This window comes from Sorex fumeus, unplaced genomic scaffold (genome assembly GCF_029834395.1).
Source record: "Sorex fumeus unplaced genomic scaffold, SorFum_2.1 ptg000026l, whole genome shotgun sequence".
NCBI lineage: Eukaryota > Metazoa > Chordata > Mammalia > Eulipotyphla > Soricidae > Sorex > Sorex fumeus.
The window spans coordinates 5,690,566-5,708,939 of NW_026606083.1; the positions used below are offsets into that span (position 1 = coordinate 5,690,566).

At 48.1% G+C, this 18,374-nt stretch overlaps 1 protein-coding gene across 2 annotated transcripts in view; it reads right to left on the bottom strand.

The window, feature by feature from the left end:
• DIP2C (disco interacting protein 2 homolog C) overlaps positions 1-18,374 on the bottom strand; it is a 197,628-nt gene that overhangs the window by 35,592 nt on the left and 143,662 nt on the right. For both annotated transcript variants that reach the window (XM_056114520.1, XM_056114519.1), the window contains 7 exons: positions 18,184-18,298; positions 7,438-7,577; positions 6,591-6,727; positions 4,794-5,002; positions 3,987-4,101; positions 3,433-3,634; positions 439-548 (listed from right to left, as the gene is read on the bottom strand). In XM_056114520.1, the coding sequence (XP_055970495.1) occupies positions 439-548; positions 3,433-3,634; positions 3,987-4,101; positions 4,794-5,002; positions 6,591-6,727; positions 7,438-7,577; positions 18,184-18,298 (1,028 nt within the window). The remainder of the gene's footprint in view (positions 1-438; positions 549-3,432; positions 3,635-3,986; positions 4,102-4,793; positions 5,003-6,590; positions 6,728-7,437; positions 7,578-18,183; positions 18,299-18,374) is intronic.

Below are 18,374 nucleotides of genomic sequence, written 5' to 3' on the forward strand. Positions count from 1 at the left end.
GACCAGTATCTGGGGAATCTGGAGGCTGCATGGCTGTAGTGGGTTTGTAGTCACAATGACTGTATGATATCAGGGTCCGGCTTTCTCCTCCTAGAGCTAGTCAGGAGGTGTGGTTCCCAAATGTGGGGTTTAGTCTTTTCCTGAATTCCATCAATTAAGGACTGATACCTGGCCATGACGCCATGGGAAGATGTCTGGACAGAATTGGGGCTGGGGCATTGGAGACTAGGTTAGACGGGGCTAAGTCCATTCCTGTGCTCTGGGAGATGCCTCAGAGTTGTCTGAGTCTCCTACTAAAATTGCTGGGTATCTCCTTGAAGGAGTAACGGGACAGATAGGTCATGAGTGGAGAAGAAAGGGGAACAGGTACCCCTGTGATAGCTCAGGGTGGGCTGGAGGAAGACTGGCTGCCCATGGGCTGGCAAAGTCCACACTCACCTTTCGGGCCTGGTCATTGTCTTCAATCTGGCCCAGGTCCCTGCCACTGGCCTGTGCAATCCTCTTCCCAGACACCAGGTTCCCCACCATCACAGAGGCGGGGCCGATTTCTGGAAAGGAAGTGTCAGGGGGAGGACAGTTAGCGTCCTGCTCTTGGAAAGCCTCTGAGCAGAGGGTACAGGGAGGCGGGCAGAGCACATCAGGCCCTAGAGGCACACAGAGGAGGCTTTCCACCAGGCTCAGCCAACACTTATGTTCTCCCAGTTCTCCCAGTCTTTCTGCTATGGAAAATTCTGCAGGCAGCAGACAGCCACACCTGAGACAGGGAGAAACAGGGCGCATGGGTTGTAGCCATCTCTTAGACTGGCCTGGGAACAGCTCCTAAATCCTTGTCATGGAAAATCAAAGGACAGGCAAAAGGCCATCACAGGTCACAAATCAACTCCATGCATAGGCTCTTGGCAGACTAGGAAACATTTCACTGCCAAAAAGCAGCCAAGATCAATTTCAAGAGCATCCTATTCCTTCTTCACTGAGAGAAATGCTAGTACCATCTCTGGTGAGAGGGGCCACCCTTTTTCACACCCAGACATGCCACCTATGGAGAAGGGCTCAGGAGAGTTTGCCGCTTGCTTGGGGAGTCTGCATGCACCTAGAGTGAGGACCGAGGAAGCAAAGTTCACAGAGGAAACTTGGCCATAAAACGTAACAGTGATGTTACTGTTTTGTGTCTAACCCTTAGTTTGACAAAATACATCAAGAGTCACTCTGTGGAATGCTTAAGTTCCAGGGCCAAGTGGTGTAAAAAGTTCAGAGTCCAGAAGAGTCAGGTGTCTACAGTGCTGACATTGTAAATCCAGGACCACAGGGGCAGAAACTGTGGTGCTTATAAGGTACTGGTCAGCACCCCAGTCCCTGCCTTTGCCCGAGCAGGAGGACTGTGTGTGTGTGTGTGTGTGTGTGTGTGTTGGGGGAGCCGAATCTCATCGATGTGAACCCCAGGAGCTGTGCTGGGAAGGCAAGAGGCTCCAAGCTGGCTTGTACTGGGAAAATGGACCGACATAGACTTCTGGCTCAGACTCTGGTCTGGGTTGTGGAGGTTTGTGGGTGTCAATCTCTTAGATACACCATCATGTGTCATATGGGCTCCAACAACTGTGTCTGAACTCCCAGATCTCTTCTTTTGGCCTCTGACAAAGAAACAGAGGACTGGGCTGGGGGATGCCGAGGGGGCAGGGAGACATACCTGCATGCTCAGTTCGCAGCATGGTAAGGCCCCTGTGCATCACTGGTGGGGTCCTGGAGCCCCACCCATGAGATGTTGAGTCGGGGCAGGGGGCAGAGCAAGACCCTCCTACTGGGCTGAAGGATGACCAAGCTTGGGTCGGTGGCTCCCAGGGTTCTCTTCCCTGGCCCCTGCTCTGGGTAGGAAATGGAAAGTAGCTTTCCTGAGTCCTGGGACACCTCTGTAGGTTGCAAGCAGTGATCTGTGCAGACTGGAGACTGAAGCAGCAGCTTCAGAAACTGAGACTGGAGCAGCAGCTCCTCGGCCAGGAGCTCGGCCCTGCCCAGTGCCACCTAGGAAGGCCAGCAGGGACCAGGCCTGTTTCTATAACATCCACAGTGCTGCTGCTCATGCAGCTGACTTAGTACGGAGTAGCCTCTGGATCACTGTATACTTAGCAGAGTAAATAAACACTTGCCAAGCAGGCAGAGGCAATTATGGCCCTTGCCAATCACCTACATTTTAGGTATATAGCACCACCCTACACAAACAACTGGCCTAATACTGGCCACCGGTGAATGCATGTTCACTCACAAATGTTAGTTCTAAGGGGCCCAGAAGTCATCCTGTCCAATCCTCATGGCAGTTACAGAAACCAGGCAATCCAGGAAATGTGACCCTTGGAAGGTCACCACCAAACTAAGGATGCTGCTCCCACTTTAATATTATTTAAAATAGCTTCTGAAGACAGAACATAAGCTCTCCGTGTCTCACTATTGAGATGTGGGCATTCCAACACCATTAGAAAGAACTCTGCTAAAGCCCCTCACATGGGGCAGAGCTGCCACGATGTCACTCAGGAAAGAGGCTTCCTGGTCCCCCATCCCAACCTCTGATCTCCATGCAGAGGTCTGGTTCCTGGAACTGGTCAGGTGAGCCAAGCCTTACGTAGTCTCCAATCACACTGCAGAAATAACCCAGTAAAATGTTTGCCTGAGGGCAAGCCATCAGTAGTGTGCTTGACTTGCAAGCAGCTAATCTGGGTTTGATCCCCTGCTACTCTATATGGTCCTCCGGAGCCTGGCAGGAGTGACCCCTGAGCACAGAGCCAGGAGTAAGTCCTGAGAACTGCCGGGGGGCCCAAAACCAAACAAACAAAAATTTGTAAAAAAAAAAAATGCCTGAATTCGGCTGTTACCAACCCTAACCTGCAGGCTCCCTGGAGGTTGGGAGGCAGGCTTTTTCAGCACTTGAGAATGCCCAGGGGAGGGTGGGAAGGAAATGGGCCATGTCCTCACCCTGCAGTTTGCTCACCCCTGAGAGAATGTGCCTGAGGATTAAAGACCCAGGCACTGGCTGCAGCTGGCACTTTAGAGCACATCAACCATGACTGAAAGGGTGGAAGAGAAAAGCAGAGTAGGAATGATGACCTCGGGGAATCCAGAAGAGGAGAAAACAGCAGAGCCACAGAAACAAGCCAGAAACAATCTAGTAATATGTAAAAGTGTGTCAAAGAGCAGAGTTTGAGTTCCGTGTTCTTGAAGAGACAACTGGCGTCAGCCACGGCACACACAAACGCTGTTGAGCCCAGAGCCTGTGTGTGTAGGAAAGAGCAGGACAAGGACAGCTGTGTGGCCTGGATTCTGACTTCTGAATGTTCTCTGTGGGGGACCGCAGAAGAGGGAGAGGTTCAAGAACTCCTGTCGGTGTGGCCAGAGCACTCCCATACCCTCAGTTCACATACCCACCTGTAGGCTCAGCAGACATACCTGGCTGCTTCTGCCGAGGTTTGGGCAGGTTGGTGACACAAGTGTGGGGACACATGAGGACGTTGCAGGGGTGCAGTGAGCCCTCCAGGAAAAGCTGCTTCGTTTCTGACAAGTGGATCCCACCAAGCGGGGTTTTGGGGAGGGTATTTGCTGGAACCAGGGCTAGGCAGTAAACCCCAACCTGGTGGATGCTGTCAATGGCCTGAAAGTCAGAGAGGGAACTGGTCACTGGAGAGAGGGGGATCAGCTAGTTAGCAAACATTCAGACAGCGAGACACATCCGAAAGGTGGGACACCTGAGCAGAAGGGGCTCCACCAGAAAGGGCCCAAGCTAAGTATTACTGGGGACATGTGGGATTCAGCACCCTAAGCACAGAAATGTGGAAAAGAATACTTACTCCAGAGGAATGCTCAAAAACTGCCCCTTGCAACCTCCCAAATGACACCGGGAGCCAGTCTCGCTAAGCCCTGGTCTCTGACACCATTTGGAGTGAAACAAGGTGGTTGCAGAGTGGGAAAGGAGAAGCTGCTGGAAGTGGTAGAAGAGGGGGTACCTGCAGCACCCTGCTCATCCACTGGAAGCTGTCCTCCTCCGTGGAGTCAGGCCTCTGCTCGGCCACAATCACGATCCTCTCATCGTGCAGGACGGTCACTGAGAACACAGCTATCCTGTGCAGACAGAGACAAACAGTGAGCACTGCAGCTGCTCAGCATGCCAGAGTGACAGTGCTTGATCACAGTTCAGCAGCCATGGTGACCCCACCCTCCAAAAAGGCCTCCCCAGTCCATAGGAGCAACTCTGGAAGGGTGGGGGGCCCACAGACTACACTTATGCAGTCAAGCTGGGGTTGCTGTAGATGGAGACCGACTTCATCCCCTTATGCAGACCAAGGGCTTGTGCACCATGGCGCAGGAATCTCCAAACCAGATGCAAGACCCCATTTGAGGCCTAAGAGTTTTCTGCTGGCTGTGCTGCTACTGGTAGAGGACTTGGCGCAATGTGCCAGCCACCCTGCAGCAGGAGTGGGCACCAATAGAAACATGGACCAAGCAAAGCATGGCAAAAACAGGGAGAGGCAGTTTATCCACTGATTTGTGGCCCAGCTGCTATCTTTGGGCTTTTCAGACAAACTGCCCGCACCAAGACGGAACCCAGATCTTTGTTCTTGTGTATTTATATTTCTTAAGTTTCACAAATGAACTGGTTTAACTGAAGAAAACTATAATGACAATGCATTCATGGATTTTAGGAGAGTTCCTAAAAGAGCATTTAGAATCAGGAATTTAGGGCCGTAGCCTCAATCACTTCATCTGATGGAAGTTACTCACATGATTCACACTGACACCAGGGCCACACTCACCTTCCCCGGTAGACGAACTTCATGGGTTCCACAGCCAGTGCAGTGGCCACGATGTCATCGGCATTGTGTCTGCGCCCACTGACCACCATAAGTCCATCCATCTTGCCCACCACAAAGACAAGGCCTCCGGGCCCAACGAATCCCAGCAGGCCTGTCCTCACAAAGGGAAACTCGCTGACCGGGGCACCAGAGTTTGTCACAGGGAACACCTGGGAATGAGGGACCGTGAGTGTGGCAGCCCTGCTCCTCCCTCCTGCTGCCTCGGTCTATCTGTAGGGGAGAAGGGGTGCAGCAGAAACACAGCCCCATCTCCCAGCCCCACAGCCCACAGGCCCCTGTCCTCCTTCCACGCACTCCTGGACCTCGGAATATGTGAGCCCAGAGACAGCCACAAGTCTAAGCCTGGGCAATTCAGTCTGCTTTCAAAAACACAACATGTCTGTGACAAAGTGACAAAGGGAGAAGGGAGGAATATTTAAGTCCGATTCAGGAGAAAGCCATTCCTCTGTGAAAAGGCAAACAGTGTTTCACAAAACACTGTGAAAAGGCAAAACTCTGTGAAAAGGAAACCAGGGCCATGAGTCCAGACATCACAAACCAATCCTGCAGTCAAACCATATGGGGAAAGAGAGGTTGAACTTATAGTTTTTCATTTCAGGCACATTTCAGAAACTCGAATCCAGCAAAAAGGACCACCCGCAGGCTCCAGCCTACATGTGTCCACAGCCAAGTTCTATATGAGAACTAATCTACCCAAGAACACCCAGGCTTTCTCCTAGCCACGGGTGACTTCCTCCCCAAGCCTGCTCCTCTAATAGTCAGCAGCTTGCCCAGCTGAGGAAAGCACTGGGCCTCTCGGATAGTGAACTGACCCTTGACATCTTGTTCACTGGGCTATGTCTCCATGCCACAGTTATACACAGAGACACATCACTACATACAGTACACAGCTACACGGGTCCACACACCACAAATGTACACTGACACATATACTCATAGGACACAAACACCTGTGCATGTGACCACATGTACATATTCCCAGAGGCTGTACAAATGTGTATACATGGCCATGCAGCACACACTTCATCTCACACATATTCTGCATATACTACATATTCTGCAGTATACAGATATACTACACATGTGTATATACCAAAAACATACATATACCCAACACACACAGCTGCTCCTTCTGGGGAAAGTGACCTAGCATGTATCTTTTCACGGCTGGCCGAGTCTGAGGATGACGGGCTGATAGGGAAGACCTTATGTCCGTCGGCCCCCACCCAGGGAGATCACACACACTTCATCATCCACATGCCACCTGTGCTCTTACTAATCGAGCAAAGGTGAAAACAGCAACATAACAACTACTCTTTAAAAGGAAATTGTGGTGGGGCAGGAGCAACATTATAGCAGGTAGATCTCTTGTCTCATAAATGGTCGGCCCAGGTTCAGTCCCCTGAGCACCTGCAGGAATAATTATTAATAATTAATAATTCCTGAGCCAGGAGAAACCTTCTGAGCATCACTGGGCATGGTCCAAAGACAAGCAAGCAAGAAAGCAAGAGGGAAAAATTGTGGCCCACTTCAATGGTTTAGCTGACAGAACAGAGGATTGTGAAGGAAACTGTACTTTCACTTTCTCAAAACTAGCTTAATGCTTTTAAGTCAAGTTTATTAAAAACAAAACCAAAAAAAAACCCTTCAGGAGAGAACTGCAACCACGTAGACTATTTTGGGTATGTTTTACTGCTATTTCTACACACTGGCACTTGGCATATTCACAGAACTTACCTCAAAAGTGTTCTTGGTCATGCCAGAGAGGCCATAGTATGACATGCCTGTAGCGATGGCGCACACACAGAGCTCCCCGATCTCGTCCGTTCTGCAGAGCTGAGGGATCCCGTCTGGTTTCACAGAGCACATGATGGCTGGAGCAAGCAGAGCAGGGAGGCCAGTGACATCAGCAAGAGAATGTAAGAACACAAATGCATTGAAGAGTGTGGGAATAAAACCCACCCTGAATTAGACTCATTTTCCCTAAAGCAGGTCACTTTTTCCAGTGCTCCAGCAAAACCTCAGATTCCCTAACAATGTGATGACTCTGACTCTGATGAGCACGTCACACTGTATCCAAGGGAGCAACTCCTCTGCTTGCAGGTAAGAGAGGAACAACAATCACCTGCTACCTCAGCCTGTGCAGAACCAGCACTACTGGTGTGTACTAGTCCTCCAACTTTCCTGGACTGAAACTGGGGTTCCACCTCCAATATGGATGGCCCTATTCTTTGTGGGGCTCAAAACCTGGTGCCCAGCTGAGAGCTACCTGCGCGATACTGCAGCAGGGCAGGTGCACAGCTGCTGACCAGGAGGCCCAGTCACAGGGCTATAAGAAGGTGGCAAGAAAGTTTGTCTGTCTGGGAAACTTAGGAGCTCATTCAGAGAAGTGCAGCATGTCTGCACTTGTGAGGCAGCAGAAGTCCCTGGAGTCTGGGTTTCTCCCATGGGGAGAGGCAGAACTGCCATCACCTTGAAGAATAACTCAGAAAAGCCAGTCTGAGCAAGCGCACATCCAGCTACGCCTGTCCTTCTCCCCTCCCCCCGGCTGGGGTAGCTTCCAACACACAGGGGCCACACTCACCTCCAGGCATCACGAGGCCCACATCCTGCACGGTAAGCACAGAAAGCTTCTCCTCTGAGTCCACCCGGATGACCCCATAGGTGAGTCCATGCATGGAGAGGACGCCACGGCCAGGAGGCTGGTTGCTATCATCTGTGGGCCTGTAACAGCAGTTTGTGTCTGAATGACCAGACACACTAAGGCTGCCAGGCAGCCCTGTGTGGTTCTGTATACGTTCTAGAGCCTGTGCGTGTGGGCCACAAGATGTCAGTGTCCCCGAGTTCTACCTCAGGTTGAGAGATGGCTCCAAAACACCTCAGGCAAGAAGATGAGCGCAGCCCTAACCCTGTCCTCCTCCCCAAACTTCTCCACATCAGCCCTCCTTCCTTCCTTGTTCTCTGCTTCCCAACTGTGCAAGGCTGTACTCGCCAATGTTGGAAGAGATAAACATCTCCCAGCTCCTGGCTGAGCCTCAGCAGAAATGAACTGTCCCTTCTTGTGAAGTTTAGTATAGACACAGCCTTGGAGGTATGGACAGGTCAGGTTCTTTGGAGAAAGTCACATTGCAATTTGCTTCAGTTCAGGGTACAAGAAATGGTTTCATAGCACCCAGTCAGTGCCCTATGCTATTGTGGAAGCCTGGGGCCAGTCTCTGCCAGCGTTCATCTAAGATTGGCCTGGCTTCTCTACCTTCCTCCAGCTCCCAGCCCAGGTCTCTGCATTGTGCCTCCACAGCCGGAATCCCACACACACAACAGATACCCCCAAGCTATCCACACCTTTATAATCAGTCTAGATCTTGTAGGCAGGTGGGTTTCCTTTAGTTCACAGCCATTTTTTCCTACTCCTGGGATACTGTATAGCAATAAATGTCAGCTTAGTGATAAAATATTTCCAGGATCACTGAGTTTACCCTTGAAAATTATATATTTTTCAACATGAGCTAAGCAAAAGGCCCCAGAGCTTAGGTACACAATACATTTGTGGGTCATTTTTCAGACACAGTGAGGCTCTAAAACTTGGTCTTATAAGATAACATGTTTTCTGTCTGGCTCTAAAATATTATGAACGTTTATAGTGAACCAGAAAGCAGAAACGGGAAAACGTGAAAGACAAAATTGCAAATCAGACCTCATCCTAATCAAGGAAGTGCTATATATTGAAGGTGGAGTGCAGGGATCTGGGATAGAATTATTCTTTCTGTAAGCATCAAAGAGAGTTAGCTGGACACAGAAGATGGGCCAAGAGCAAAGGGCAGGAGGAGTTAAGAATACAGAACTCGCATGATTCCAAAGATCCCAGCAAAGCTGAATTTTGCAAGGAAAGAGCAAGGACTCCCTCAGTAAGCCCCTGGCCATGGGTGCTGCAGGCGAGGGTCAGTGGGGATGGAGACAGTGCAAGTGGTAGAAGCAAATGCCTCGACCATGGGAGGCATGGGATGGGGCGTGGGGGGGCCTCTTAAAAAAAAACCCAAGTGCATCAGTGAGAAAAATGCTGTGCCAATGAGAGCAAATGGAGGGTTTCCCTGTGGGGACCTAACAGAGGGCTGCTGCAGCAAGAAGGCAAAGCTCACTCCTGTGCAGGAAGGAGGCCCCTGCAGCCTGGCAGCTGCCCTCTCCTCAGTGACGACGTCTGCTATCAGGAGCTCCACTGCCATACATATCACAGCTAGTGCCGGCTGACTTCCTCACTTTGCACCAAATATTTTTCAGTGCTGTCACGGCACATATGTGTTCACATGGCCTGGGATCCATGCTGGGGACTCCTATCCTTTTATACACTAGGCTGGAAGTTAAACTCTGCCAGCTATAAACCCGTAAGAAAATATACAAGAGCAGGACCAGAGCACAAGTATGAACACAGATATGGTGAATACTGCCACAGATGAAGATGGCCTACATAGCACATTTAGGGGCACATCATGGTGGTACCCACATGTCAGTCAGCTGCACCCATGTCTCCACAAGGTCCTGCTGTCACAGTGCCTCTAAATCCTGTCTATTTTCATCTGAAGTTTCCTATTAATCCTGTGAGTTCCAGAACATTTTAGCACTCTCACTTTTAAAGAGGGAGCAATCTATTGGTTTCAAGATACTGAATGACCATCCACTATGAAGGCCCAACTCAGAACGGCTACCTAACTGAACTCTACACAGCCTGCAGGCCTATGAGGCCTAAACCTACAGGCAGCCTGGATAGCTTTCCTGAACCCATCAGGCTGCTGACTTACAAGCACCTAGACAAGAGAGAACCCCTGGGTGGCACATAAGAGTCCTCTGAGACAGGACAATGGGACAGTCGAAGGCATTTTTTCTTACTTAAAAAGGACTCCAAGTGGGATATAAAGTAACAAAATATGAGATTAATACCCAAGAATAGCTGAGATCAGCACCAGGAGGATTACTCCATAACTTAGAGGCCAGCCGGGTATCCTAGAGGAAAGGGCAGTTCAGATAGAGAAGGGAGCACCAAATAAAGGGTGTTTGGAGGATCCTCCCAGGAGGGGAGATGCATGTCAAAAGTAGACTATGGACTGAACATGTTTGCCACTCAATGCCTCTTTTGCAGACCACAACACCCAAACGGAGAGAGAGAACACAGGGGATTGCCCTGCCACAGAGGCAGGGGGGGATGGGGGGATGGGGGTGGGGGGATATTATCCATGGTGGTGGAAAATGGGCACTGGTGGAGGGATGGGTATCTGATCATTGTATAATGGAAACCCAAGCACAAAAAATTGTAAATCTACAACTGTACCTCATGGTGTTTCACTAGTAAAAAAAAAAAAAAGGAAAAAAAAAAAAGGACTCCAAGTAGTGAGCTTGTTATACCCCAAACTAGATGAACCTCCCCCCTGCCCCACTTCCCTTTACTTGTGATGCCAGGCAGAGATCGAACCCACAGTCTCACATACACAAAGCAAGTGCTCTATGTCTGCATGAGACCTTTTCCTGACCTATAAGAGAGTCCACACTTAGTTCTCACACCAAAAATTCCTAAGAAGGGCGTAGTGAATGACCAGATGAATAAGTGACCTCCCTGGAGTCCCAGTAAAAATGCTCAACTAGAATATATAGAAGTGATTTCTAACTAATAAGCTCACCACTGACCTTTTATAAGAGTAAAATGCATTTCATGTCTTCAACATGCTGCAAGGAAGAAATGAACCACAGAAAGCAAAGAATAACATGTGTTTAAATGCATGGACTTGTTTCACAAAATCAAGAACCTGCCCTACATTTCCTGGAAAGACAGTTACTCAAGAAAGATACCACAGACAGTTTTCCTTTTATTCAAGCTTCTATTCAACCCTGAGAGGAAAATTCTGAGGAAATTACAAGGGTAGATTCCATTCATCCAATTTATTTGAAAATGGCTTTAGTGTAACATGTATAAAACAAATAACAAGGAAACAGAGGCTAAATGAAACAGTTTGCTTCTGTCCCAGAGCCATTGATCCATTTACCTTAACATCCCTCTACACAATTGGAAATGTTCATCCTATTCGCAGAGCACTAGAGAGTTCAGATATGCCTGCGATACATGACTCTACACAAAGGATGACCAATAAAGCTGAAAGTGGGATCCCAGCAAAAAAGAATAAGATGATGTGACCGGGGGATGACTGCAAGCTCTGACCACAAATGTTACTCCTAATTCAATCAGAACCTTCAAATTTTGCTTTTTATATGGCCGATCCCTTGAATAATGAACCCAAGAGATCACAGCAGTCAAGTCTATGAATACACATAGCACTCACACAAACCTCTTTACTACTGCTATGCCTTCCCAACCTCTGTCCCAGAGCTGCACAACAGGCACAGTTAATGTTACCCTAACTGTGAAGGAAACATGAGAAGAGAAGCAGCACAGAAAGTAGAGTACTTAGCCTGCACAATAGGACAGCAGGTAAGGTGCTTGCCTTGCATGCTGCCAACCCATGTTGATCCCCAACATCACATATGGTCTCCTGAGCACCACCAGGAGTGAACCCTGAGTGCAGAGCCAGAGTAAACTCTGGGCAATGCTAAGTCCCCACTCCCATCCTCCTCCACAAAAAAAAAAGTACAGAGGGCAGGGCCCTGTCTTAGCACTTTTCTAGATGACCATGTTTATAGTCCACTCCTAACACTGTGGCTTACAGGTTAGGCCTGAGGCCAGTTTAATTAAGAGTTTGGTCAGAAGCAGATGTCAGCACTCTTCTATTCAGAAAGTGAATTGGTGTCCAGATCTTGTACCAGAAAAAAGGACTGTTGAGCCTATTACACCCCACCCTGCAGAATATCACCTCACACTTATCACCAAATACCCTCAAAACATCACCAAACAGCCCTTGGACAGCCAGCACACATCATTCAGAGCATTCCTGCGTACTGCACAGAGCTTCACATACTCCTCTCATAACATCACCCACATCTCCAGAGCAACACTTCACATGCCTCCAAGAATCACCACTGACCTGAAGATCACAAACCTCAAACAATATCCACACACCCTCGGAACATCACCATACAATATCCTCAGAATATATCATACACTGGGCATCACCATAGAAACTTTGGATTATCATGCCACTCTGACAGGTATCACTTCACTCAACTGGAATATCGTAACATAAGACTATCACCCTCAGAATATCACCTCATACTCCTCAAAACATCACCACACATTCCTCAGAATACCACAATATATCCCTCAGAACATCACAACACACTTTAATCACCATATATGCTCAGAACATCACAAGTTCTCAGAACATTTCCTTATACCCCTCATAACCTTCCCCTCCCAACTTCCAGGACATTACCACAACCCTACTCAGCATTATCTCATACTCCTCTAAGCACCATCACACAACCCAACCCATAGATCAGCACCACAACATCAGAGTATCTCTGAAACATCAGACTCAACCCCCTTAGAAAATCATCATAAACTCCTTGGAACATCACCTGACATACTTCAGAACATCAGCTGACATCCCACAAATTAAAAAAAACTACTCACAGTCTCACTACACATTCCTTCAGTGTATCACCTCATATCCCTCAGAGAATTAACTCGTATCCTTCAGAGCATCACCACATGCCTGTCAACATCACCCCCAACCCAGAACTACAGCACAAAATTCTCCAACATCACTCACACCTGTCAGAGCATCAGCTCACACACTTCAGAATATCAATTCAATTTCCCTCAGTGCATCACCACAAGTTCTAAAGCCTTTCCTCTACCCACCCCCTCAGAGCTATAGCATACACCCCTAGAGAATAACACACACTCCAGGTACATCACCCATACCCCTTACCATATCATATCACACCAAATCAACACCTCACATACCTCAGATTATCAACAAACATCCTACAAAGCATCATCTATAGCCCTCAGAGCTTTACCACATCCCTCAGCATCACCACACACTCTAGAGAGTATTGCCACCACTTCATGACATCACCACACACCTCGGAACATCACCTTACACCATCATAGCATCTTTACATACCTGTCCAGTATCACCTCATATCCCAAAGAACATCACCAAATACCCCTTCAAGCATCACTCCATATCCCTTTTAACATCACCTCACTTCCCTGACAGCATCATCATACACCTGGCATACTTTCCTCTCACACCCATCAAATATCACTAGACACCCCTCAGAGCATCACCCATAACCAGCCCTCAGAGCTACGGCACACAATCCTCAGACATCATTTCACATCCCTCAGAACACTGCACCCCTCAAATGGACTCTCGACTCCTGCCCTTTCTCCCATCCCATACCTGGTGGTTATGCCTGTCTCCTGGCAAGAAGACCTTTGGCTGCTGTAGTTCTCTCAGGAACTGAAAAACTTAAGACTGGTGGCTACACCAGAGCTCCAAGCACAATGAAACAAAGGACTCACCACAAACAAATGCATTCAGATGAAAAATAAATATGAGCATATGAGTACTACCCAGTGGACAAACAAAGGGCTGACTCTTCACTGCATTTGCTGAGCATCACTTAGGGCTCTCAGAAACAACATACAGGGAGGGATATCATTTTTCAGGATTAACTATTTTATGTTTTTAAATTTAGGCAACATGATTTACAAAACTGTTAATAACTGAGACTCAGGCACACAATGTTCTGACTCCCATCCCATCACCAGTATCAGCATCCCTCCATGAATGTTCCAGGTTCCCTCCCACCCCCACCTTCCCAGACCACCTAACACACATTTTTAGGGTTACATTTTGATCTCTTCTTCCAATTCCTTTGCATGTTGGGCACTGACCATCTACCAGACAGAGACAGAAGTCAGCAATAAGTGCACCCATGAATCATGTCATCTACAAGAAGACTGGAAAACACTAGGCAAGACAGCAATAAGAACACCAAGTGTGGAAGACCAATTCTGTTTCATGGGTGAGAAGGTGGCCCTCACGGGGTGAGCAAGGCCCCAAAGTCCTGGGCTATTGGAAGCAGCACAGAAAGAACAGAGCAAGCCCTGGTGCAACTCTGCTGCCTGAGGAGGCTTGGCAAGGATGGGAGGAGAAAACTCAATGGGAAAATGGTCAAAACCTGGGCTGGGAAGTTTCTGACCAGAATGGGGTTAGGGTAAAGAGGGAAGTTCAGGAGAGGGGCCACTATAAGGCAGGTTAAGGAAGTATCTGGCTCTGCATATTCTGTCAGACCCAATAAGGCTGTGAGATTAAGCTATCTTGGTTGTGGGGAACAGTGGAAAGATTAGGAACAGGGTGGGGGCGGTATATTATAATAGCAAACTATTCTCTGTGTGGAAAACAAGAGTGGTGGGAATAATGAAAAAAGTAAGTCAGCAACTGTGACTATGGAGCAGAAAGGACATCAAAAATAAAGAACTATCAATTAAACTAACTATAAAGTTGATAAGCTTTTATCTAAACATACCAAGAACAAAAGAAAGGACTCAAAGAAAATCAAATGGAAGAGATGTTATACTTGCAAAAGATCCTAAAGAGACTATTATGAACAACTATACAGCAACAAAATGAAAAACCTCTAAGAAATGGACAATTTTTTTCCCTGGTTCTTTGTTCATGTCACTTCTTTTTTTTTTTAATTTTTATTAGTGAAACACCATGAGGTACAGTTGTAGATTTACAAATTTTTGTGCTTGGGTTTCAATTATACAATGATCAATGATCCCTCTACCAGTGCCCATTTTCTACCACCACGGATCCCAGCATCCTTCCCACCCCCCATCCCCCCTATCCCACCCTGCCTCTGTGGCAGGGCATTCCCTTTTGTTCTCTCTCTCTCCTTTTGGGTGCTGTCATTTGCAGAAGAGGCATTGAGTGGCAATCATGTTCAGTCTATAGTCTACTTTCAGTATGCTTCTCCCATCCTGGGAGGATCCTCCCAACACCCTTTATTTGGTGCTCCCTTCTCTATCTGAGCTGCCTTTTCCCCTAGCATGTGTGGCTGGCCTGAAATGGACAATTTTTCTAGAGAATATGCAACCTCCCAAGAATGACTCAAGAATAGAAAATATCAATAGATTACTATTGACATTTAATAGTATAGGGATTTATGTGGGAAGGCTTCATATTAATGTCCCTCCCTTTCTATCACTACCCCTAACCGCTACACACACAAGAAGTCTAGAACTCTACCATACTTCCAAACAAGAATGAGCATTTATCCCTCTCATACTTCAAAAAACAGAAGGCAACTCTTTCAAACTCATCTTACAAAGCCAGCATTTCTCTATCACCAAAACCAGACAAGAACTCCACACGAAAAACATACATCAATATCCCTGACAAATATCAATGTCAAAATCTTCAACAGGGATCAGAAAGATCGTAAAGACGCTTGTCTTGCATAGAGGTGACCCTAGTTCTGTCGCTGGCCCTGCAAATGATCCCTGGAACACTGCCAGGAGTGAGCCCTGAGTACTGCTAGGTGCCCGCGGATGCTTCCCCTCCAGTATACAGGATGCCCATTACAGAGCCCCAGGCCAAGTGGCTGTCCCTTAGGAGGCAATGGTTCTGGAAGGCCAACATGGCTGTGGCGACACTCAAACAGTCATGGTCACTTGAGATGGAATGGGGCTGTCCTGTAATTGGAAGGTCAGAGACCTCAGATGCATAGGCCTTGCTTCCATTCTGGCTCGGGGAAGAGCACAGCTAGTGTGCCTTTCCCACAAGGTTATGGGGTGGAAAGCACAAGAGACATAGCAGGAAGAGAACAGTGAGGGGCACAAGGCTTGGAAAATGGAGCAGCATTTCTCTTGCTCCTGATGTGGTGTTTTGTCTGCATGAAGGAGCTCTTACCAGGAGACCAAAGCCAGGACTTTCCCTGTGCTGAGAATCCCAGCCACCATCTCTCTGGCCACCTGGCACTGGGAGAGTACACTGACCTCTGCAGACCATAACAAGGGCCAGAGAGTAAAGTCCTTAGGCCCTCAGGTCACAGGGACTTCTGTCAACTATTAATTGCATTGCTTGTAGCAGCATATGAACAGATAGGCACAAGTGCCAGCAAAGCGATTCACTGAAATGGCAGCTGGAAGTCTGTCACTCTGAGACTTGAGGAATATGCTCTGTCCTTTTGCCTAGTAACAGCCAGTTGGCAAATGTCTCCACCTGAATCTATTGTCTGCAGACCTACAGAATGCGGATTTCTCCTCTTAGTTCTTGGCGACCTGGGTGACTGTTTCCAGGGCTTGGGGATGGGTGCTGGATATCTGAAGCTACTAATTCCCAGGACTGCATTTCTCCTAGTTCTAGTTTTCCTACTAGTTCTTCAGAGAATAAGGGATGAGAGTTCTGTCTGGGTTTGACTGACAATCGAGCTGCGGTTTGTTAAGAAGTCAGAAGGTAAGCAAACATGCACTTTGGTCTTCAAAGGGACCAGCAGGCAAACGAGGGCCACTGAGGGCCTAGTCACTTCCTATACACAGAGAGACAGTCACCCACTGGAACCAGCAGTCCTCAGCACAGGCAGCAGAGCCTGAGAAGGAGTTGGTCAAACCACCACTGCACCCCCCCATAACGGCACACCTAGTACTGAAAGGCCACACATAAGCTCTCTGGAAGGCTGACTAGGTCCCAGCAGTGGCTAGTCTGTGCCTGAGCCACACTGACTACCTGTGGAAGCCCTCATGGGTACCACCCACACTCAACAAGAAAAGCCACCTAATTAGCATGTTGCTAGCAATACAGCTTTTATCTTAAAAAAAACCCAAATTTTTTTAGAAGAGATAGTACAGGGCTTAAGGCACCCCGGTCCTAGTTCTCATCACCACATATTGTCCTCCAGCACAGCCAGGGGTCACTTCTGACAAAATACTCCATGGGCACTGCAAGGTGTGGCCCAAACTCCAATCCCCCCAAAATTCTTTTTAAATACCTGAGGATCTTTAGAGAGACCACTGAAATCCTTTGCATATGCTGCCCTCCATGCCCATCATGTCTGACATCATCCATGAGATTTACACGAGGAGCACAGAGAATTCCTTTAGGGACAGCGGATAAGAAATCGTATTGTGGGCAAAACTCTGAATTTTCTCTATGAATCAATCATTCATGATGTGAAGTTTCTGTGACAATGGGACAATGTCACAGAATGGTAGACTCTTACAAATGTATAAGGGAAAAAAGTGACGATTTATAGTAGAGGAAACAAGAGGGTCGAGAGAGGGCAGGTTGCAGCCCAGCAAGATGCCTAGGGTTTGCTTATTTTCCACTCCCAAGTCCAAACAAAACCCCTTTAGCCTGATCTCAAAGGAGATTTGAGTGCTGATTATCTGCTCCCATGTTCTGCTCCCCAAGGTGAGAGGTCAATGCCAGGAGCCTTCCTTTTGATTGGTTCCTATTACAGGGAACAACCAGACCATCCTTGAGCAAAGAGGACTAGCTCCCAATTGCTGGTGTTCTGTTTCCTCACAGTAAGGTGAGACTTCTAACTTCATTCAATCTCATCTCATACTTGAAAGAAAGGATCACGATTCCCAGTCATTAAGCAGGCAGTCTGGCTAGATTAACTCTAAAAAATACATCTAAAGCATCAGAACTGTGAAAGCACACCTGTCTGGCCAACACTTTGGGAAGCCAAGCTTCTCAGAATAAGAAGTGGGCACCTACATTCTTGAGCAGAGCTCCAGAATCCCAGTCCTGTGCTGGTGTTCACTGGCACCAGCAGTTCCTCCTCACTAAGGTGAAAACCAAAGTTACGTTGCCACCTGCAAAGACGGAGATGTTGCGCATACCCCCTTCTCACATCTGTGTGGGTCACTGAGCTAACAACCAAACTGGCCTCTCACACTGTGACCACCTGGGAGAAGGCAGGAGCTAGGGCCAGGCTGAGAGTCAGCAGCCCTAGGGAGAACTCAGATCCAAAGTCCAGCTCTCCGAGCTGCCAGAACACAGATGGAGAGCTCAGAAAACCCATGTTTATAAGCATGAAACAGTGGTTCAGCAGAGGACAGGCAATGGAGACAACATACAAACAATGTCTAAGGACACTGATGTGCCTACAGAAATCTCCCCCATCAAGCTCTAATTCAATTCCTCCTCAGTGAGACCAGAGTCTACCAGAAACAGAAAATGTTCTCCCGAGGTTTCCACCGGGGAAGACACACTTTCTGACTAAGGCAGCCAGACTACCCAGAAGCATCACTCCAGCATGTGACATGAAAGGCTGCCTGTGGGGCTGGTTCTGCTGTCAGGAGCAGAAGGACTTCCAGGTGCTGGGATGCCCATCACCCACCCTCACTTCACGAGTGCCTTACCTCCGGATGGCCACAGTGAGCGCCTCTGGGGAGCTGGCACAAGGACAGATGACCTCCGGCCGCAGGCCCTTGCTCTGGAAGACATTGAGAAACGCGTCGCAGGAAGAAATAGACCCTGCAGTGAAAGAGGGGGCAGTAATCAGACAGCAGAAGCAACGTCATCACAACCACCCCATCATCTGAAATGCTTT